The 22,705-nt window shown below is 34.6% G+C and overlaps 1 protein-coding gene across 7 annotated transcripts in view; it reads right to left on the bottom strand.

The window, feature by feature from the left end:
• The window catches only part of LOC131030865 (uncharacterized), a 90,188-nt gene extending 68,983 nt beyond the window's left edge, over nucleotides 1–21,205 (bottom strand). The window contains exons 1-18 of one of the 7 annotated variants that reach the window (XM_057961805.2): nucleotides 20,885–21,205; nucleotides 20,569–20,690; nucleotides 19,195–19,268; nucleotides 18,971–19,087; nucleotides 18,737–18,874; nucleotides 17,995–18,617; nucleotides 16,972–17,093; nucleotides 16,763–16,854; nucleotides 16,323–16,374; nucleotides 16,131–16,208; nucleotides 15,939–16,005; nucleotides 15,315–15,365; nucleotides 14,889–15,037; nucleotides 14,734–14,804; nucleotides 14,472–14,645; nucleotides 14,248–14,319; nucleotides 12,261–12,347; nucleotides 12,085–12,174 (exon numbers count right to left, since the gene is read on the bottom strand). In XM_057961805.2, coding sequence (XP_057817788.2) covers nucleotides 12,085–12,174; nucleotides 12,261–12,347; nucleotides 14,248–14,319; nucleotides 14,472–14,645; nucleotides 14,734–14,804; nucleotides 14,889–15,037; nucleotides 15,315–15,365; nucleotides 15,939–16,005; nucleotides 16,131–16,208; nucleotides 16,323–16,374; nucleotides 16,763–16,854; nucleotides 16,972–17,093; nucleotides 17,995–18,617; nucleotides 18,737–18,874; nucleotides 18,971–19,087; nucleotides 19,195–19,268; nucleotides 20,569–20,620 — 2,109 coding nt within the window. In that variant the 5' untranslated portion in view covers nucleotides 20,621–20,690; nucleotides 20,885–21,205. Of the gene's footprint in view, nucleotides 1–12,084; nucleotides 12,175–12,260; nucleotides 12,348–14,247; nucleotides 14,320–14,471; nucleotides 14,646–14,733; nucleotides 14,805–14,888; nucleotides 15,038–15,314; nucleotides 15,366–15,938; nucleotides 16,006–16,130; nucleotides 16,375–16,762; nucleotides 16,855–16,971; nucleotides 17,094–17,994; nucleotides 18,618–18,736; nucleotides 18,875–18,970; nucleotides 19,088–19,194; nucleotides 19,269–20,568; nucleotides 20,691–20,884 lie in introns of all 7 variants that reach the window. The other 6 variants (XM_057961802.2, XM_057961803.2, XM_057961808.2 and 3 more) reach the window with 6 other exon arrangements.
• Between the last annotated feature and the right edge of the window lie 1,500 nt (nucleotides 21,206–22,705).

The following is a 22,705-nucleotide window of genomic DNA, read 5'->3' as shown; positions in this document are numbered from 1 at the left end:
ATTTTATATTCCAGTTCTCACTTTAGGTCTGAATGGTTGTCTCAGGATTAAATTAAGGGAATTCCCAACTGGGGACATTACAAAATGTGAGAGATGATGAACTTCTTCGATAAAAAATGCAGCCTACCAAATGAGGAAACAAATTGTTGGTTCAAAAGAGCATGTTCATTTTTCTTTTCTTTTAACTTTTCAAAGTGCCTAAACCACAATAGTACTTAGAAGCTAAGGGTCGACCTGAGTGGGAAGCTACCATGCAAGTTAAACATGATGTCTTGATGAAGATCCATACCTAGTAGGCCCAATTACCTCTCGGTGAAAATCTCATTGCATGCAAATGAGTATAATATTGGAAGAATGAATGAACAAATTTGAGAGAACGAGACGGCATACACTTCAATGAGTGTGGCTTGTATTTATTATTGAATGCACAAGTTACAAGGTGGTTGTTAATTAATTGGAAGTTACTTTTTTAAAATAAAAAAAGTGGTATTATCACATCATTAGCAATAAATGCTTTGTTTACAAAATGTAGCATTATGTCTCTGCCACCTATGACCACCATCCCCTACCTTAATGAATGAATTAGAGACAACTCCAACTTTATCCTAAAATGTGACAAGAGAATTGCAACAAGAGGCTTAGCCATTAGTTCAATAGATTGTTTGTGAAAATTGTAGTGGTGAAGAGAAATATAATTAATGTCAACCAATTGCCCAATGTAATGATAATGAACATTAATATGCTTGGTGTAAGCATGATAAACCAGCCTTTTACTCCTTGACTATCACATAAAAGTGGAGAAAATGTCATTTGAAGAAGTTGTAGATCACTCAAAACTCAAAATAACCATACAATTTCACAATTGGCACTCACAACTAATATGTGTTTTGCTTTAGTGCATAATAAAGCTTTGAAGTGTTGAAGTTTACCACAAAACAACTCCTAAGTTCAAGAAAAATATATAGCCAATAATTGATCTTCAAGTATCAATTGATCTTAACCCAATCAAATTTCGTCTACCTTGGTAGCTTGAATCTTATGTCCTTGGATACAAAATGTCAAAGTCAACAGTAGCTTTGACATATCACAACACTCATTTTGATGCCTACTAATAAACAAGCTTCAAGGGCTTAAAATCCAAAAGAGATAAGTAATGACGACAAAGTTCTAGTTGTGTGGATATAGGATATATCAAACTACACACCTATAAACTAACACATCAACCAATGATGATAAATCATAGGATGACTACTTTAATCTACCCATTTGCATCCAATGGGAATTTTTCTTGGAGAAAATTTTCCAGTTGCCCAACTCCTAGATATGATTTTTCATCAATGCATCATTTTCAAATTGCATGTTAACCTTCAATTCAAATTACCCTTTTCTTTTACATATTATTATGGTATAAGGATCTTAAAAAGCTCAAAAAAGAGAGCAAAATGAACATGCTTGTTGGCCAAGGTTTCTCGTTGCACCAAAAGATCAACCCATTAATGCCCAATACAAACACCAAAGATAAACAAAACACGGGAGGTGTAAGCCATGTCACAAATCCCTAAGGGTGGCACTGAACAAACAAGGGGACGAAGGCACCAACCTTCCAACAATCCCCCCCCTAGTGCGACCGAGGGATTCGAACCCGTGACTTGAGATCCGATACCACTTGTTGACCCATGTTTTGTTGTTGCACCTAAAGATCAACCTATTAATGCCTAATACAAACACGAAAGATAAACAAACCACAAGAGGCAGTTAAGCCATGTCACAAAACCCCAAGGGTGACGCTGAACAACCAAGGGGATGAAGGCACCAACCTTCCAACAATGCTCATTCGAAGAGACAATCTATTTCCTTGCTTGTGAGGGTCATGCATCTAATTGAGGAAGCTCATCCTCCCTCTCATCCCAAAAAATACAATAATACCACTTTGGTCTCTATTGTTGTGTGACCTAAGAGTCTTGTGGCAAAGCAACTAGGAGTGGAACTCAAATCAAACTTTCAATTTTTTATATAACACTAGTGCAAAAAAAACAATGTCAGGTAAAGGCTAATGCATTGGGGATTGTGACAAAGTACAAAAATAAATAGAGCCTTTATCCTTCAAAGGAACCACAATACTAATTTCAAACTGATTACAAACAACCTATTTATTGGTTCAAGTCACAAATAAAAATAAAATAATTGTTTATTTTCCATCAACATCCTTGCTATGACTTCATTCGTGGAAATATCAATAAGTCCATATGCCCTTGATTGTTCACTATAACTGGAAAAGAAATATTTGAAGCTTTTAGAATCTAATTTACTCCTTTTGCTATCAAGAACCAAAACATATGCAGCTGAACCAAAAAACATGAAAATCTATTACCTTTGGTTTGATCCTAGACCATGATTTTTTGGTATGAAATCCTCCAAGGCTTTGCACAAATTTATATTTCTCTTTCCAACATTTGTATAACATGCCTCTACCATGTATCATGCACTAAGCAGTCGCCATGATAGATTTGTATCTCCTCTCTCATTCTATTGGGAGATGAATGGAGCTGTCAACTACCTCTAAATACCTTTAATTTTGTATTAGTCCTAAATTGCTTGGAAGTGAGCTTGCTGCCATTATCAGACCTCAAGATCTTAATCCACACCCTTTTATTAATTTTAACAAATAATGTGAACTAGACAAATGTTCCAAAGCACTTAAGACTTTTTCTTCAAAAAGTATTCCCAGGTTTATCTTGAAAAAATCAACTAGTAATAGAAAGTACCTTGCACCAAGGGTTGTCAATGATTTCCAAGGTGATTCACATAGATATGCATTAATGTTCCTTTAGTAGGAAATGAGTTTCATTTCCACTTACTGACCAACAACTTGCACATATAAAATGTTTCTCCTAGATAGATAGCAAATTGTGAAACATATTGGCAATGCCCAATTTAGCTAAATATTGAAGGTTGATAGGTCCATATCTCTTATTTTCTCCTATTTTCTAGAAGGCATTAAATTTGAAGTAACTCCTATTTTCTTATTGGTTCACATTCAAAGGAGGACATGTGTCCTAACTGATGTAATTTTCTCATTGGTTGAAGGGAAGTTAGTTATAACTAACCCTAATTAGGGTCTCATCATGTAATCTCGACCATTGGTTCCAAATCAATCTGGGCCATTCAATTATATTTGGGATGTCTATATAAGGCATTACCTTCTCATTTGTAATGGTTGAGAATAGATGCTTAGGAGTTAAAAGTACAGCAGGAAGAGAGGAAGAGATTATTGCCAAGACTTGATGGAATAAACATACTACTTTCATTAAAGATACGGTGGATTTTGCATGTTATTACACATGTTGCATGGTTTATACTTTTTAAGTTTCAATCTTAATCGAGCAATGCGATGATATGTGATGAATTCCTTGGTTCATACTTTTTGTGGTTTGTTGACTATAAGCTACAATGTAAAGTTAGCCTGAACCTTGTTATTGTGGATATTTGTTCAAATTACACTAGTATTGGGTATTTGTGTAAATATTTGCAATAATAAAAATAATTCATTAGCTTGGGAGATTGCATCAATTTTGTGTAGTTGTTGTTATCATGGCAAAGCAAAACTTGGTTTGAAGGAATTTGTCTATCAAAGCATTATTCATTATCATCATTATCCTTAGAATTAACATAGATTCTCTAAACCCTTTTCTTTTGATATTTCTTTGTTTGAGAGAAGTTGGTTTGCAAGTTCCAACTGTTTTGCAAAAGCACAAGTCCCTTTGTGATACCAACATATCCCATCATTACAACTGAGTCTATCCATTGCAATGTCAAGACCTGACTAAAGAAATGCTAGGGTTATCTTATTTGATCACATTGTTTAGTATATAACATTTCCTTGTTCAAGAGAGGATAGAATACTTAGTATTTTATTCCATGTTCAAAGTGCATAAAAAACACATCAACGGTGTGCAGATAGAAATAAAATATAATTCAGTTACAAAAAAAAAAAAGATGAGTTGTAACAATCCATTCTCAACCGTCCACCTCTAACTGTTGTATCGATTGTCCTCCCTGACAGGTGATGTGTTGTTACATGGCCAAAGTGCATCCATGAATAGTATATGAAATATAACATTTAAGTATAAGTGGCATTTCAATGTCTTTTTCCTTTCTTATACTTTAAGTTATATTTCATATATAGTGGCAAGATGTTTGAGAGTGGTTTCATATCTCTAGGAATTATAATGCAAATTCTAGGTTTTAGAAGATCTTTAAATTTTCAGACAGTGTCAAATTTCAGGCCATTTTTGGATCAGGATGACATTTGTGGATTGATGTGAATTTCCAGACTTCGATGATTTTTCGATCTTTCCATTCTTGGACTAGTTCCCATACTTAGCCAAACTTTGATCACACTTGTCTGCCTTCTGACTCTTTCAGATTTAGAAATGATCTTCAGGGACGTTCAGTCTTCAGGGATGTTCAGTTTTCAGTGTTTTCCTGTGAAGAACCTGCCAAAAATAGATTTTCCCAAATAGTAAGTGTTTCAAAATGTTAGGGTTGGACAAAATAGGTCAAGAAAGCACTTACTAAAAATAGTAAGTTTGATTTTTGGCAAAATGAAGACATTCCAAAACTCGGTGAAATCCCTAAAAAATAGGAACTTTCTAAAAATAGAAAGTTGCTCCGTTTTGACTCAAATTTTACTGGGAGGTTCCTTGAAGGGTCCTGATTCCAATTCTACGTTTAGTTTTTCCAAAACACTAAAAGAAATCCCTAAAATCTAGGACTGAAAACAAAAACCCTAAAATTAACAAAACGAGTCCTAGATTTAATCAAATTCGCTCAAACGAAAAGCAAACTTGATCAAAATGACCCCCAAACACTTGCAAAGCAGATGGACTAGAGAGACTGTTGCGAAAAGACCCAAGACAAAGCCAAAAGACCAAGAGGGCCTAAAAAAGTAGGGGGTCCCCATTTGCAATGGGGTGATGTGAGAAAACGTCAAGACAGTAGTAGTGTTGATAGTAATCTGTACTTTAAGATTGAGAATGATAACATCTTGATTGTTGAATTCTTTGTTGATGATATTATCTTTGGAGGAGATGATAACTTGAGCATGAAGTTTGCCAATGATATGCAGAAAGAATTTGAGATGTCTATGATAGGAGAAATGAATTTTTTCTTAGGTTTGCAGAAAGAAACGGTATTTTTATATCTCAAGCTAAATATGTGAAGGAATTCCCAAAGAAGTTTGGGTTGGATGACTGCAAAAAAGTTGGAACTCCTATGGTGACTGGTTGCAAATTGTCTAAAAAAGATGAATCTTCGAAAGCTAATCAGAGTTTGTACAGATCTATGGTTGGTGGACTGCTATATCTTTACTCGGACTAGGCCTAACATTATGCATGTTGTGTGCATGGCTGCTAGATATCAAGTTGATCCAAAAGAGAGTCATGTCATTGTTGTGAAGAGGATATTCAGATACTTGAAGGGGACTGTGGATTAAGGTTTGTGGTATCCGAAGAATGATGATTTCATGCTATGTGCTTACACTGATGCTGATTGGGTTGGTGATGTTGATGACCAGAAGAGCACCACTGGTGGAGCATTCTTTTTGGGGAAGAAATTGGTTTCATGGGCTAGTAAGAAACAAGATTCAATGTCCTTATCTACTGCTGAAGCTAAGTACATTGATGTTGCTGGTAGCTACACTCGGGTGGTTTGGACAAAGCAAATGTTGAAGGATGTCAGAGTTATCTATGATGAGTCTATTGTCATACATTGTGATAATTCCCGTGCTATTAACATGTCAAAGAATCTGATGCAACATTCAAAGACTAAACATGTGTCAATCAAATATCATTATTTAAGAGAAAAAGTCAATGAAGAGGAAGTGACGTTGGAATATGTATCTACAAAGGAATAGATTGCTAATATTTTCACTAAGCCTTTGCCTGTGGATACATTTGTCTATTTGAGAGACAAGTTAGGGGTATCCACCCCTCCTGATGGGAACTAGATGCATTGAGTTGCATCAATCCGGTGGACTTCACAGTCATATCTCTTTATCTGGATTGATGAGTTGGTGCTGCTCCTCTGGTGGAGTAGTCTAGTTATGTATTTTAGGGGGAGAGATTCATGTTTATATTCTGAGAGAGTAAGTTTGGTTTTCTATTTTGAGATCTTTGGCATTGTTGTCAAAGGGGGAGAGAGGCATGTGAAAAACTGTTTGATCTTAGGGGGAGTCTGTTGGAGATGTTTTTTTTCTTTGCATTGATTGTTTTTTACATTCATATGTTGCCATCAATGCCAAAGGGGGAGATTGTTGGACATTGTTGCTGCTAGGATATGTTGTTGTCATTGATGTCAACATATTCTTGCTCCAATGATTGCAGATTGGTTTATTTGTATCATGGTTTGGTGTTTTCTAGTATCATTATATTCTTCTATATTGGTCTTGGTGATCCGGGAAGCTTAAATGATCATATCAGATGATCCGGTTTTGCAGTTTGTTTATCTGATCAGTGCTTTGCAGAGTTCAGTATTTCCTCCGATATATTCCGGTGTGATCAGATCTGGATCTGAGTTTTTGGGAAATTGTTTGGGATGGTCTTGGGTATCTTCTTTTCAGATGGTTCATGATTTGGTGCTCTGCAAGTTATCTTTTCCTCATGACAGTTGCTGGTATGTGTGTTCTTGAGTTTCAGATGTTGATCGATGAAAATTTGATAAGTGGTGTTGGTGCAGCTGTTGCTGATGTTTCTAATGTGCTTGTTGGTGTTTCTTAAGTATGTCCTATTTGTTTTGATGATCCGCATTGATCGTTGTGCATGTTCTTGGTGATTTTGTTGAACCAGTGATGTTATTCGTGTTATGCATTTTCCTGGTGGTGTAGCGTGTTGCGATTGATCTTGGCGTGATTACCGATGGAGTTGAGTGTTTGGGAATTTGGTTTGGGACCATGTTATGTCATGTATATCATTATATTGGTCCAGTGGTCGATCCTTGTATCGTGTGATGTAATTTTGTAATTGTGAGTTGAGGGTTTAGCCGACCTTGTTGTCAAGGTTGATGAATTGTATAAATAGGTGATATTGTCATGTAATTTAGGTGTCATGATTGTGTCTGCATTATCAGAGAGTGGTATATGTGCGAATAAGGATTCATCTTTCAGATGATGTATTGACCAGAGATTGGTGTTGCAGAGCAGACATTGTGCTTAATTGGAATTGTATTTAGGCATTTGGACATGCTATTCTTTCAGTTTATTCCTTCCGAATGGTAGTCCGAATCTTGTTGTAAGTCAGTGAGACTTCCCTGAGGGTTGTAGCCTTCCAGGTCATTATCCTTTGAGCAGTGAGCTCTAGGCAGTGTGCCTAAATGCATGTGCATTCCCCATTGTTATATTTTCACATACTACTGCAGAGTATCATCTTATTGTGGGTAGATTCCCACCATGGTTTTCCCTTAACCGGGTTTTCCATGTCAAAATCTTGGTGTTGTGTGTTGTGCTATTTATCTGCTTATCTTTGTTTTTGTGGTTAAGTTTGTAGATCCGATGAAAACTGATTCACCCCCCTCCTCTCAATTTTCCTTCATTGTTATTGCCAACACCATGATGCAAGAGCATCTAAGCCTTCCTTTCATAACTATTGTTAGCTTTTGTTTGCTCAATTTTGGAGTTGAGATATTTTTGGTTTTCTTTTTCTTTTGTTCTTTTTGTTATTCTAGGTGCTAGTAATAGAGGTTTTTCCTTTAACCTACCAATTTCTCCTATTTTGGGTTGCTAGCGGTCTTGTTTTAACAACGCAACCCTTGACATTCCCATGCTTTTGACTATTGATAAGGCAAGGTTATCTTGGGTGATTCCTTTTCTATTTAGGGAGTCTTCCAAGTGAGCAGCTCTTTGAATTTTTTTACTGACTTGATATCAATTACTATTGGCACTTTGTCTATTTTAATTACTAAAACCTTTTAGCAAAATTTAAAAGTTATCGTGTGCCATGTCTAATTTAAGAGTCTCCAATTTGGCAAGCAAGATGTGCCTTACAGCACCTATTTTTAGTTGTTGGCTAGTGGTTCTAGTCCTAGTTGGCTCCTGCTCATTTTATCCACAAGAGGCAAGAGCATCCAACCAGGACCAAAACCATCTCTTGGGCCAATTCACTTTATCAACAAGAGGCAGGAGCGTCCAACCAGGACCAGAACCATTTCTTGGGCCAATTCACTTTATCCACAAGAGGTAGGAGCATCCAACTAGGACCAGAACCATCTTTTGGGCCAATTCACTTTATCTACAAGAGGCAGGAGCATCCAACCAAGACCAGAATCATCTCTTGGGCCAATTCACTTTATCCACAAGAGGCAGGAGCGTCTAACCAGAACCAAAACCATCTCTTGGGGTAATCATTATTCCATAATTCACAATAAATCTCTTCCACAAATCTGCTATAAAGTCGTCCATAATCTTATCATAAGATTGTCATAAAGTATCCACAATCTCTTCTCAAAAGTCCGTTACCAACTCTTCATATACTTTACCTTAGATCTCCATAATATTCTCTCTTAATCTAGTGTATATATTATATACTTGATTGTCTTCTTTGCACAATACACGTATGTTTAACAATCTCTCATATTGTCTTGCCATTGTCATTTAGTTGTTGCCATATTTTTGGATGGAGTTAATACATCCCTTCTCATTGATTAGAATGCATAAACAATTTATCCTTACCCTACAAGCTGGCAAGATCATGCTCCGATACCACTTGTAATGTCCCCTTTTGGGATTGCCCTGAATCATGCCCTTGTAAATATAAAAGTCTACTAATTTTCACCCTTATTAATTCTGATATTGGATATTGATCCATTGACTTTCTTGTCTTCTTTGATCTTATGGATGATTTCTCCAATTCCGCCTTCTCAATTGAATTAATCTCTTCTTTATATATTTATTTGTGGGAAGTCACACCTCTTCATAAGAAATGAATCATCACTCTTCATTGTTGCCCTTTGAGAATTATAAATTATTCTTCAAATTGATCTCCCTTGGATGTCCTCCTCAAATGAGACTTTTCTCCTTTCTATATCCTCCAATGTGAGGGAGAGGTCACACCTCTTCATCATGTATGCCCCTTTGGCAAGAGACACGCCCTTTCCACCATTAGCACCCTTTGATAGAGTGCAACTCTTCATTATTTCTGCCTTTTGAAAGGAACCAACCTTTCATATTCAGATCTGCACTTCTTATTTATATCAGATCTGCACTTCTGATTCTCCAAATTATCCCCTCAAATGAGGTTCTCTTCTCCCTTTTATATCTCATGTTTGAGGGAGTCGCAACTTTTCATTTCATGTCTTTGACCATCCATTAACTTAATTAAAATTTAATTATATTTAATTGTAATCTTTTATGTTTTAATTTTAATTTTATTATTATCATTTATCATTAAATTGTATTTCAAAGTGGGGACATTACATAGTATTCCTCAATTTTGTGAAGTCTCTAAAGGAGACAAAATTGTAAAAATGATAATCAAATAGAGGATATTATATAACCTTGTTGCCCATGTCAGCAAAGTTGATGAAGGATTTGTATCAAATACAGAAGTGTTACAGAAACATGTGACAGCGATGGGTGTGAACTCCATTGTTGGTTTTGATCCTAGCATGTCCTAAGTCGTGAATCTTTCCCAAGCCACCTATGGAGTGGAAGCCGACTCATATTGATAATCCAAAACTAATATACATCATAGCGATTTATCCTGTATCTGTTAGAGAGATCTGCAATACAGCAAACCATAAGAATCTGTATCATTCATGATGTTGGGCAAGTCAAGATAGTAGACTTCAATATAAAGACTTAAGTATACAGAATTTATTAATCAGTGATCAAAGAGCCTCTATGAATATAGCAATTGATTAGTTTGGCGAAGATTACGGAGTAAGCCCGACTAGATATGAAAACCCTTATTAATTAAAGAATAGCAATCCATATTAAGACAATGTTATTCATGTGACTAGTCAGCAATGATTAAAAAAGCACAAGAATCGTTAAGGCATAGCACATCGAGCATTACAGAGTTTGTTATGAAAAGACATGTTTTATAGAAGAGTGATTACAAGAATTAGTGATAACAATGATAATGATTCTTGGGTCAAGCAAATCGATAATTATGAAGAAGTCGGTTATTAATAGGGATGACTCACCAAATCCAAATGATGCCACCTTTCAGTTTAAAGGGGTATAAGAGGCAAGTTCAACACGTTCTCTAATGGGGGAATATTGTTGGTTTACTTAGATCCATATTCGAATCTGATCCAGTGGTGCCTCTGCTTTTGGCACATATAGGGTTGCACGGATTAGAGGAGAGAACTAAGTTAAGGCAGAAAGATTGAAGGAAGCCCAATTTGCTATCAAGAGAAAGTAATCAATCTCAGTTTACACTCAGATCCAATATACGTATGCTGTATATCAAAGTATATCTTCAGTTCAGGATAATTGTATATATAAATATCAGAGGACAATTCCATCCATTCGCAGACATACACTATGCCAGATACACATTTTCAGTTCCAGAATGATTATACACATCTGAGGATTATCCCATCGATCTGTTTGTATATTATTAATCAGTCATTAAAGGGAGTCCTGACAAGGGACATTACATTTGATGCCTCTCTATGATATTACTAAGATGATGTTCTAACTTCTCTTAGAACAATACATAGAAATTGGTATCAGAAATTACTATAGAACGAATTTGATATTACAATCTCAAAGAACACTTCAGGCTCACTAATTAGGCACTTATTGGAGTATTCTTGCTATAAGTTTTACATAGCAATATTTCCATCATATATTTCCAATCAAGACCATAAGAACCAGAAGCATAAAAGACTCAATTAACTGCAAATCAGAGGAGATCTTAGAAGGGACATTACAAACCGTGTGGCAGACCCATAGTCACTACATAGCACTGAAGGACCAGTAAAAAGGGAGAACTATAGCATAAGCTATGAAGGATCTATTTTATTTACTCTAATCTGAAGACCCAGTTGAGCAGCAGCAAATTATACGTTGAACGATATATTCCAAATATATAGATCAGAGGGCTAAGTTCTATCTTTCAAACAACTCTTAGTATTATAAACTAAATATTATAATAAAATATCTTCAGAAATGATGAAATTATATTTTACAATTCTCACATTGAGTTAGAATTGTTGTCTCAGGACCAGATTAAGGTAAATCCTAAAAGGGGACATTACACTGTATGACCATTGAAATGAAACTAACAGCCATAGATGAGCTAGGAGCAAAGTAGGTCCAAGCAATTGTGAAGGTGTGAGTGGTAGTTCAGTTTTTCTACATGTGATGATGGACTTTGGACTCAACTGTTTATGGAAGCTAAAGGATGGGGAGGGACATATAAATATGTCATTATCCTACAAAAGAGGGTCCAAACAACCAAAAACTAACTATTAGCAGAGCCCCAGAACCCAAAGAAAAGTCACAAGCAGCAGAAGCACATCTTTTGCAAAAGGCAGGGCATTGCCTTAACACCATGGATTTTCAAAAATGGCCCTAGGGGAGCTGCAAATGGCCTTTCAGAAATTAGTGATCTCTACAGAAGGTGGAATTTATCATCGGGCTTAACATAATTATTAAATAAGGATTATGGATACCGCAACCTTGCATGTATTTGTATATTTGAATAAAGATATAAACAAGCATATCTATAGCATATTGTTCTCAATCTCAATTTTGTTTGCTCACAGTCATGCATAATCACAACAAGAGATCCAGTTGTGTAATTCAAACAAATAAACTAGCAGGTTTCTCTTCGAGCATGGGTTTGCTATAATAACATTGCAGTCAATTTCTGAGTAAATTTTTCATATTTATGTAAAACAATGTATGTGTTTGCATGCATGCATATATGTATGTGCATTGTGCATGCATGTAGGGGAGGCTTAGTTTCACCATTAGTATTTAACAAACTGATTTGCAAAATTCCCATATAGGATAGACATTTCTAAAAAGAATGCATACAAAGGAAAAGACCAACTAAGGTATCTGAAACAGAAACTTACAGCTTCAATGTGTCGTAGATTTGCCTTCACTTTAAGCATTTCAATATCTTGTTCCAGTTGAAGTTTCCAAGTAGCAAGAAGGGCTTCATCCTGCATTTATAAATGGAAATTTTTTGTACGTGTAAAAAATAAAAGCAATTGAGTCTACAGAATATTTGTGAAAACATTTTCACTACCTGAGGCATCTCCAGTGTTACTTTATTTGGAAAAAGTTCAGACACTAGCTCTGAAGCCTCTTTACCATGTTTGTTCTTTCTTCCAAACTGTTACATTCCAAAACATGTTCGAGATCCTCCACATTAAGTTAATGAAAAGGAACACAAACCAGATCATAAAGAAATTTGCAGCAATAAGAGAGCAAAAAGAAACAATCTCTGCCATAAAAGATATATTTGCTGAAAGATGAGCTGTTGTCACAGCTGAAGGAAACAACCTCCTTTCTTTAGGTTTCATCTTCTCTTGACCTTTGGACTCACAGACAAGCATTTAATAAGACAAATGTACAATAGCACTTAGTAGAACTAAATCTCACAAAAAGTCAAATTTTCAAAGTAGAAATATGTGTTATTCTTGCAATGATGGCATTCCATGTGAATTCTATATCACAATGGAAACTCGCCACACGAGCAATGTTCTCCATTAATTACCTTCATTGAAAGGACTTATTGTCCATAGTTAAAAGTGATAGTTTGACCCCAAATGGATGTAGTCAGCAGAACCTTAAAACAATTCCAAATGGCAGAAAGAATGCAATGGCAAGCATCAGTTTCAACTTTCAACTCAGGTGTTAAACTGTAAGGTATATAAAATAGCATCAAACATAGCTAATTCCTTTAGATGATAGCTTGATTGAAAAAAGTAGCTTCTGTCTCAATGAAACCACTCCTAACATGTTGGTCCTTTGTTGTGATAATATGTCTCACCCTATGAGGCAAGCAGCACATGTTTACTCTGTGCTAGAATGGATTCGCATCTTTAAACATCAACCCATTCCTGGATACTTTGTACCACACTGTAAACTTTCTTAAATACCAACTACAATGAAGTCAACAATCTCAAAAACAAGTAAAAACTTTAACAAACAACTGCAAATGTATTGATATTCACAGACAAGGAAACATTTTAGTGTGACTCAATTTCACTATTTCAATTCTGCTAATTTTGTTGATAAAAATGAATGTTTAAGGGTAATTATGGTCAGTTGTGCTGAAAGTTTGAAACAATCAATAGAGTTATTAAGGAACAAGAGCCTATTTTCATATGGATTCTCAAGGTAGTTGGATAGAGGAGACTTCTTTTACTGAAGTAATGTGTCAATTCTAAACGATTTCTTATTTGTTGAGATAAAAATAACTCTCAACTCATAGGGACTTTTATCCCCTGAAACCCAGGAAAAATTATGAAATGGAACACAAATTCTTTTCAGGGAAACTAGAGTTGATCAATGAGGTAGAAATCTTCTGCTGTTGACAGCTTAATTCCAATCCATAGGTTCAAGGCCATTAAAAAATAATTCATAAGAGTATTTACTATTTAGCAGACAAGGATTCTATGTTCATGATAAAGCTGAAAGAGGCACAAGAAAATATGAAAAAAAATATCATGAAAATGCTAGCCCACATTCAAGAGGACTTTAATCACAACCACAAGGCACATGGTGAATACTTGATAAAGCTGGATTGTCATGTTGCTACCTAGAGCACAAGATGAAGTAAGCTGCTTGCTTAATGTTTAACATTTATAAGTTTATGATCTCCATGGATAGTCTTTTGGCTATTTTTGACCACTCTATTTCATTCTTATGGAGGAATTCTTGATAACTGTTCATGATTTTGTCTTTTATTATTATATGGAGTAAAGTGAAAGAGGCAAGGAATGCTTATATATATGAGCAATGTTTTATGCAACCTTCCATTTTAGCATTGTAGTAACCAAGAGGGTGCTCAGCTTAGAGGAGACATCCTCCCTTGTATGAATTTGCATCATGTCTCCTGGATGGGATTTGTCCCTATCTTATTATAATATATCTTCAGCTTAGCAATTGAAAACCAATCAAATGATTTGTTCATAAATAGTCTACTTCATACATTTTTACCTAGTACAATGGTTATTATGACTAAAATCTCAAACAAGTGTCTATATAAATGATCCAAATAAACTTACAGGTAAGCCAAAGTCAAGCAGGCCATTTTGATAGTCTCCAATTTCAATGAAAGGTATACCCCTAGGACGCGGCTGTCAGATAAAACCAGCCACAACTCAATGAAGATGAAATTAAAGAAAAAGTTCAGTACATCCAACAAAAATTCAAATAATTGAAATAAAAAAAATTGAAAAAATCTGATAAACATTTCTAAACAGGTTCAAAATATGCAATTATAAATTACCCTTTCCTTACTATCGTCAACTTTTGTGTAAGAACAGATGATAACAATACTTTCAGGCAATGTTTTGAGCTTTCTTTTTAAGGCACGATAAATATCTGAGTTGTATATTAGTGCCTTCTCAACATCTTTCATGAAAAGTATCAGAGGACCATTCTTACTCTCACTTGTCACAACCTGGAAAATAGTTAAATTGTGAACTAAGAAAAGTTAATGAGAAGAATTGTAGAACAGAAATTCAGTAAAATGTCGGACTTTAGACTACCTCAAAAAGTGCATTGAAAACTAGCTTGTCCATGTCCTCCTCAACAGAAGTTTCTAAAAGTAGCTCACTTCCTGTCAAGCATAAACGACTTTAATAATCATAAAAAATTATACTTTATTTGCAAGTCAATGTCAACTTTAGTGGCAAAACATTACCACCACAAAAAAAACCATGATCTTCTTCACAAAGGCCACCAATGTCAACCCCCCCTGGTATTGGCTTATCAAATCGTACACCAAGCTTAGATGATCCATTTTCTTTCAGAGCTAAAATTACTTCCCCTCGATCACCATAAGATGGACCCCTGAACACATTTTAAAATAGTGTTAAATTATCATGATTAGTTATCAAGCCTCATCACCAAGAGACATTTCCCAACTTGATGGGACACATCTTTTGGAATGTGCCTCTTAATCTGCATATAAATAGCCTCTCACCCTGGACATTTTTATCCATCTATCTATTCTTACATTTTTAATCCAAATATTACATATTTATCATGTATGTACCTAGGAGGTACATGACAAAATAAGACAACTGTGAGAACCTTGGGACAAACACATTGCTACCATGAACATTACCCCTTAAGTGTTGAAACTTGAGCATTACCCTTTCTTTTAAATGAAAGGACACTGCAAATAATGAAATTATATGGTTAGAAACTACCACACACCATATATAGGGCAACCATACTTCTAAATTTGTCTGCATACATACTTGGATCATAATAATAACACCAACTAAATGGTGCAGAGTGAACTCGAGTCAAAAACATGTCATAAGATTGCCAATAATTGGAAATAGTCAGATCTGACTTAAAAAGACATGGCCCAGAAAAACTGGGAACATTGACCTTATGAAAGAAGTCCACATGGCCCAAACCACCAACAGAAGTAAAATGCAAATATCCATACAAATACTTTTATAGCTGTGTAATTATACTTCAGCATAATTCTATACCCAAGTGAGTCATTTACAAGACATCAAGTCTTCAAGTTGCAGATTAAACAGAAAAATTTCTGAGCTACCATATAACAACATTGTTCTCATCTTTATCAAAACCCAATATTTATGGTATGAGCGTGCCTCAGCATGTTATCAAAATAAGCTCAACCCATATACCCTTTTTCTTGTGATGAAACTAAGAAGCACTGGATAGACTGGCATTTGCAGAAATTTGCATAGACAGTATTCACATAACATACCTCAAAGGAGCTTGAGGCGTGTGATGGCCTGGTTTATGTAGGGAACTAATATATTTCACTCGATCACCTGACAAAACACAAATTTCATTGAATATGATCAAAAAATGTCCACCAAATTTCTCGAACATACATGTCACTAAATTATGATTTTTTTATATCTGAATTAGAGTTCTGACCAAGCCTTGCAACTACCTCTCTTAAAGGAATGTCCCTTTATTGCTGAAGGAGCAGCACAAATGGATGGTAAAGCTGACGTTTCCTGTTTTATCCCTGCATGCAATTTCGATGCAGTGCCTTGCAGACTAAAACCCAGTTCACGTAATTTAATTGATAACATATCATATTTTGACTGCAAATTACCCCAGCGTTCTCTTAAATTCTTACTTATAGGTTTTAAGCCTTCTTTCAGCTGTTCCGCATCCTTCATAGATGTACCCTTTTATGTCATTATAAAATAAGCATCAGAACAAACATCGCCAAGAACAATACAAAGAAGAAGATTACATTCAAGGATCCAGCTGGATTGAGCAAAATATTCAATAAATTGGAAGTAATTCGTGAAACCATTTTATGCTTCAAAGTCGTCAAGACAAATCTTGTTCCATTCAGAAATAGAATTGTGATTAAAAAAATGCAACAACTTTTCATGCTTTGCAATTATAAAATAGTATATCAGTATGAATTCTGGTCCACCCCGAAAAGAAAAGACTCAATCAACCATCACTACTAATATCATTTTTTATTAAAGCTCAGACACTATCAGATTTAAGAAAAACAGTTTGCAGAGTTTGATAATGCTTGGAGTCTGACATGGCAATGCTTACCGCAAGCTTTTCACTGCAATCAAATATAAGCAATTTGACATCAAAATGATTTGCCAATGCCTTCACCAACTTTTCTTGATATATCTCAGAGCCTGTGTAAATGACAACATAAGTCAAATCAGAATGAATACATTGGAAATCACAATCATGTTCCAAGTAATCAGTATCATGTTCAAGCTTGTATAGAAAAAGAAAAAACAGCAACAAACCTGGAGGGCCAGACAACAATATTTTGGGGCTTATAGTAGAAAGCTCCTTTGCGAAATCTCTAAATTTGTTCCGTTTTAAATGTATGAACATTGGTTCAATCAGCAAACTTTTTGTCTTCTTGCTGTTAACAGATCATAAGATTTTAATCAGCTTGCCGATGCAACTACTAAAGCAAGACAGATATGACAAAGACTTGGTATCAAATAATCATATAGAATTTGCATTTATTTAAATTGTAACAAAACATTTCGTGGATTAGAATCAAGATATAAAAGTTGGAAACAAAGGATCAGAAATACATAGAGAATTTCATCCCCAAGACTAAGGCAACCTAGCTAGATGTTTAAATTAAATCCAAAAGTACACTTTGATTACCATGTTTTTCCGTCAATTCAAGGCAAATGAAATCAAACAGATAAAGATCAGATGAAATCAAACTACACTTCAAATTTCATGTAGCAAGGAAAGAAGCATTTATCAAAGAAAAAACATTCTAGAAGACGTAAAAACTGAAATCAATCTTAATCTTCTTCAGCTGACTGTGTGATTAATTATGATTGGACAATTATCCTACCATTATCTATGAGAAACATAAGTTCCATTACAAAATAATATTGTAGAAGCAAGTAAAGCCTCATGATTGTCAGAAAAAAAGGAGAAAAATGTTACAAGACAACAATTCAAACAGTCAATTATTTCTGGTTAATTTGAAAATTGCTACAAAACCCTTTTTTAAGGCCAGGTATTGTCACAGACTATACAATATAAATGCTACATTAAAGCATACCAGGAAAATTCATAATGTGTAGGACAGAGGCCCATTTTTGTAAAATCATTCCAAGGAATATATTGTTGCAAAAGCATTAAGGAGAGAATCATAACAAACTAGTGATGCATGTTATAAATCCAGTACATAATTTGAGACCAGATAAAAAACATAACTGATACAAATTAAAAATGTAAAGCACGGGAGTCAAAAAAAGAAAGCAAAATATGTCTATACTAATGATGCAACTTCATACCTGAGGTAATAAGGAAAATTGTCAAATGACACACAAGTCTCTCTACCATCAAGCATTCCATTTTTTAAATCTTCCTTTATAGTTTGGTATTTAGCGTGTGCAACCGATGGAGTGGTATCTTTTCCAGATTCCTTTCCTTCTTTAGAAACCTGTTTAGGTGAATTACCATTTGTTTCTTTGCATGTGAAACTGGTCTTGTCAGGTTCTTTTGTACATTTCAGCAAACTAAGCACAGGTGGAATCCCAGCTCCCAGGGTAGCTTCAAGCTCAACCTCTTCAGCATCTGAGACAGACCCATCTGACATATCATTTACAGTTGGTGATTGAGATGTATCACTTCCTTCTTCACTTTCTTCACCGTAATCACGATTATGACACACTTGCTGTGGCAGCAAGGATAAGGTTTGCAAAGAACCAGTCCGAGGTGCTTGCAATGAGCCTAACATAGTTCCTAAAGTTTCAGATAGTTCATCCTTCCCTCCAACCACTTGATTTTCTTCTGTCTTACCTGCACCCACTTGTTTTGCTGCTGCCTTACCTGCAATCATTTGATTTTCTGCCTCGCTAAGGGAATTATGTAATGGAGGGACTGCAATATCTTCATCTGCGAGCAGTTTAAAGATCTGCATTTTACAGTTAAGGATAAACATGCTCATAGACTGAATTTAACAATCTATGAAAATGTGTGAAACATTGAGAACATTCTATGATCATCTGTAAATAAGTAGTATACAGGGGATACATATGTGTGATGACCCAAAGAGCTGAAAACAAATTCATCTCCTCCTCTAATACTGACAACATCCTTCTTTTTAAGACGTTCTCCATTGAGCTCAACAGAACCATCATTCCCTAGAACAAGCACTTCAGCACCCTTATGCTGCACCCAAAAACAGGCAGGCAGTCCAGCATAAAATCCATGAGCAACTACAGTAAGAAACAATATATTTCCTGAACAGATTACAACAGAAATTACCATTGTATGCTTCAACATGCACAGAACTCCACTTATTAAGGGATCGTCAATGCACAAACTGCAACTTTTGCTTCGGCCAATCATGAAATTAGGGTCCCATAAGTCCAGATCTGGATTCTGAAATCATTCAACAATTCAGAATCACATTTATAGAATACAGATTAATGTGTAGATGGAAATAAGTGGTAACTTGTCTTCAAGGCAATGAAGTGGCAATAATCTACCTGAGAATTCTGTGACAGGAGCTTGCCCCAAGGGCGCTTCAATATTTGTTGCTTCCATTTCTCTGACTCTAAAGCTATTTAAAATTTACAACAAGGACAGTGTTAGGAAGAGAAAAGAGACCAAAAAGATAAAACATCAGTTTTTACATTTTTAAGGCATTTTGTGTTCCGGAGGACATTTTCATATAATATCCTTCTTCTTTGAATCGGATGAATCCAGTCAATCTTCGTGAACCATCTTAATTAACTTACTATTCATAAAAGATGGATGATGATACAATGTAGATTGACTTGATACAAGCACAGAGCAGGCTGAGCCATTCTTCTTGAACTCACGAAAAAATGGGTCATGAAAATTGTTTTAATATTACCATGCAACTGACTCTCAGAGTAAAGACATTCCACTCTATTTCAGCTGACCTAGATGTATCGTATAACAAGCCATGGTCTAGCCTAGTGACAATGTAGAACCATTGCCATGTGATTCATCAACCATCACAACTTATGCAAAGCATCAATTGTGGTACATTGGCAAACCCACAGCTTCCTAGGTTTAAGGCGTATGCAGGATAGTCAAAAACAAAAGGGCAGAACCAATTGAGAAAGTGGGATTTAGGACGTGTTCTGTTGAGGGAAGTATCACTCCTATTTTTATGTGTAGGTGGCCTCTTGACAAGTTTTCAGATGCCCTACAAGAATAAAAAGAATATCTACGATAAAAAAGGAGCTGGTTATTTATTGGGAGGAAAGTTTACAGTTGTTGCAGAGTTGGTACCAGAGATTGCAGCTCCGGCTCAGATTATGTTGGGGCATTTTATGCCATATAGAAGCGTGTGAAGGTTTTTTTTTTTTGTTTAAAAAAAAAAGGAAAACTAATTCATAGATTTAGCCGTTTCACAGAACAATGTTTTCTCCTCAGAGAAAACAATGGCAGCCCACCCTAGATGGGACCGCTGTCTACGATCTTGTCACAATGCCATCCGATCATGTTTCTGAAATAGGTTGTTATAAATAATTTAGTGGGTAGTAGTTTGAGGGAATTTGGGATAAGGCTGTATCTTAAGAAAGAAGAATGAATGCATGATAGGGAGAACAAAAGAGTAACGGGAATTGCATTTCTCGGTGTGATTTTCGGAACCATGTCTTTCTTTTGTGAAAACTGATGTTATGACTGTTAGACTGTGGTATTTATTTTGTAACATGCTGATTTTAATTCCCTACACACCCACGCAGAAATTCTCAAATACCCTCTGAGAATTCCCTGGTTTTAATTCAAAATATGTTGGTAACAGGAAATATCTTGTCCTTCTATCCTTTCTTAGTTTGTTGAGAAAATCAGAAGAACAGTAACAGTTAAAATTGAGGGCACTTAACCTGAAGAAGAAGAAGAGGAGGGCACCAGAATTTTGCTGTTAACCTCGGACATGTTTGGTTCGGTTGTGACCACTGTTGCAGATGCAGATTATGTATAATTGATCTTCCCCGTGAAAAGAAATCTATATTTCAAAAAAACAATTAAATAGGTTTAATTATTAGTGCCATGACATTATTGTCAGAGAACGAGCACACACACACACACATATATATATATATGCTCTTAGAGCATGTAGTGTTCTACAAGCCATCTTGTTAAATGTGGGATAAAACATCTAATCTAAACACGTTTTTACATTGTATGGATAATACTTACAGTGTTCTTCTGTAACCTTATCTGACGATCGCTTTCTGCTTCAACTTTTTGTGGTTAAAAGTTCAGGTTCTTATTGCAGAGAATGAAATGGTATGCTCAAGTCTTTTCAGCCTTTTACTATCTCAGATCCACTTGACATAAGTATGGCCAATGCTCCACCATAATTTATTAGCTAATGACTGTACATACAAAATCTTTCACTGGTGCAAGCAAAGAATTTTTTTAACTACAAAATTAAAACAAATCATCTGGATTGCGGGATGCTTCGTACAAGTTGGAATGCAATTTCGTTCTCTTAAAGGACACCTCTCATCAGAATTTGCGTGGAGAGTATGATTGATGACTATTTGTTATTATGATATATGGCTAAAATTAATTTGTTGGATTTTGTCTTTTAAAGGATTAAAATGATAAAAAAAAGTTTGGTTTTTCTATTATGAAGTTTTGAGTTATCTAAAGTTCTAGAAATTATGAATTTGTAAAAAAATATATATATTTTAAGATTTAATGGCTTATAAATGTAGAAAGATTAAAATTCTAGTTCGAATTGAATTTTTTGATCATATTATATTTTTAGCTATTATTTGTCTTATTTCTTTAAATTTCATGTATTTGAAAGAAGTTAAGTTTTATTAAAATATTTTAATTGACAATTTAAGCTTAAATTGATATGCGATAAGAGATGTTGCTTGAGGGCTTTATGATGAGTTGTTTATAATAATCATTACAAAAGACAATAATATTTATTAGTGATTTAGAATCTCCTAATCAATTGGATTTAATTATTGTAAATATGTAATTTATATAAGCTAACTCAATTATATTTAATTATTGTGTATATGCCTAATTATTCGGTAATATCATCACATTATTATTGTCTAATGTAAATATACATTTTTAGAAAAATGTAAGAACCATACAATTTACTAGAAATGATGTAGTACCTTGTTATTTTTAACTACCATTTAAGTTAGGTGCTCTTATTCTAAGCGTCACTATTTTATAGATCAAACAAATTTATATAAGTTAACTCAATTGGATTTAATTATTATGTATATACCTAATTATTGGGCAATATCATCACATTATTATTGTCTAATGTAAGTATACATTTTTAGAAAAATGTAAGAACCATACAATTTACTATAAATGATGTAGCACCTTGTTACTTTTAACTAGATTTACAGTCAACTTATTTTTCACATGTAAATCTACATGACATTTAAGTTAGGTGCTCTTATTCTAAGCCTCACTATTTCGACAATATCATCACATCATTATTGTCTAATGTAAATATACATTTTTAGAAAAATGTAAGAACCATAGAATTAACTAGAAATGATGTAGTGCCTTGTTACTTTTAACTAGATTTGGAGTCAACTTATTTTTCAGTATAAATCTACATGACATTTAAGTTAGGTGCTCTTATTCTAAGTGACACTATTTTATAAACCAAACTAGATATATATAAGTTAACTCATTTGAATTTAATTATTATGTATATGTCTAATTATTCGCCAATATCATAACACATTGTTATTGTCTAATGTACATTATTATTGGCTAATGTAAATATACATTTTTAGAAAAATGTAAGAACTATACAATCTACTAGAAATGATGTAGTAATTTGTTAAGTTAGATATTCTTATCATAAGTGATACTATTTTATAAACCAGACTAATTTATATGCATAATTAAATATATTACTATTGATACAAATATTGAATATTACATTTGAAACACTTATTTATGAGATTTAACCATCCAAGATAAATTATAAAAAAAAAGTTACTCGTTTGAATGAAATGACTTTTCAAA

This window comes from Cryptomeria japonica, chromosome 10 (genome assembly GCF_030272615.1).
Source record: "Cryptomeria japonica chromosome 10, Sugi_1.0, whole genome shotgun sequence".
In the NCBI taxonomy this organism is placed as follows: domain Eukaryota; kingdom Viridiplantae; phylum Streptophyta; class Pinopsida; order Cupressales; family Cupressaceae; genus Cryptomeria; species Cryptomeria japonica.
Note: the sequence above shows the minus strand (reverse complement) of the source record. Positions and strands in the feature narration are given on the sequence as shown.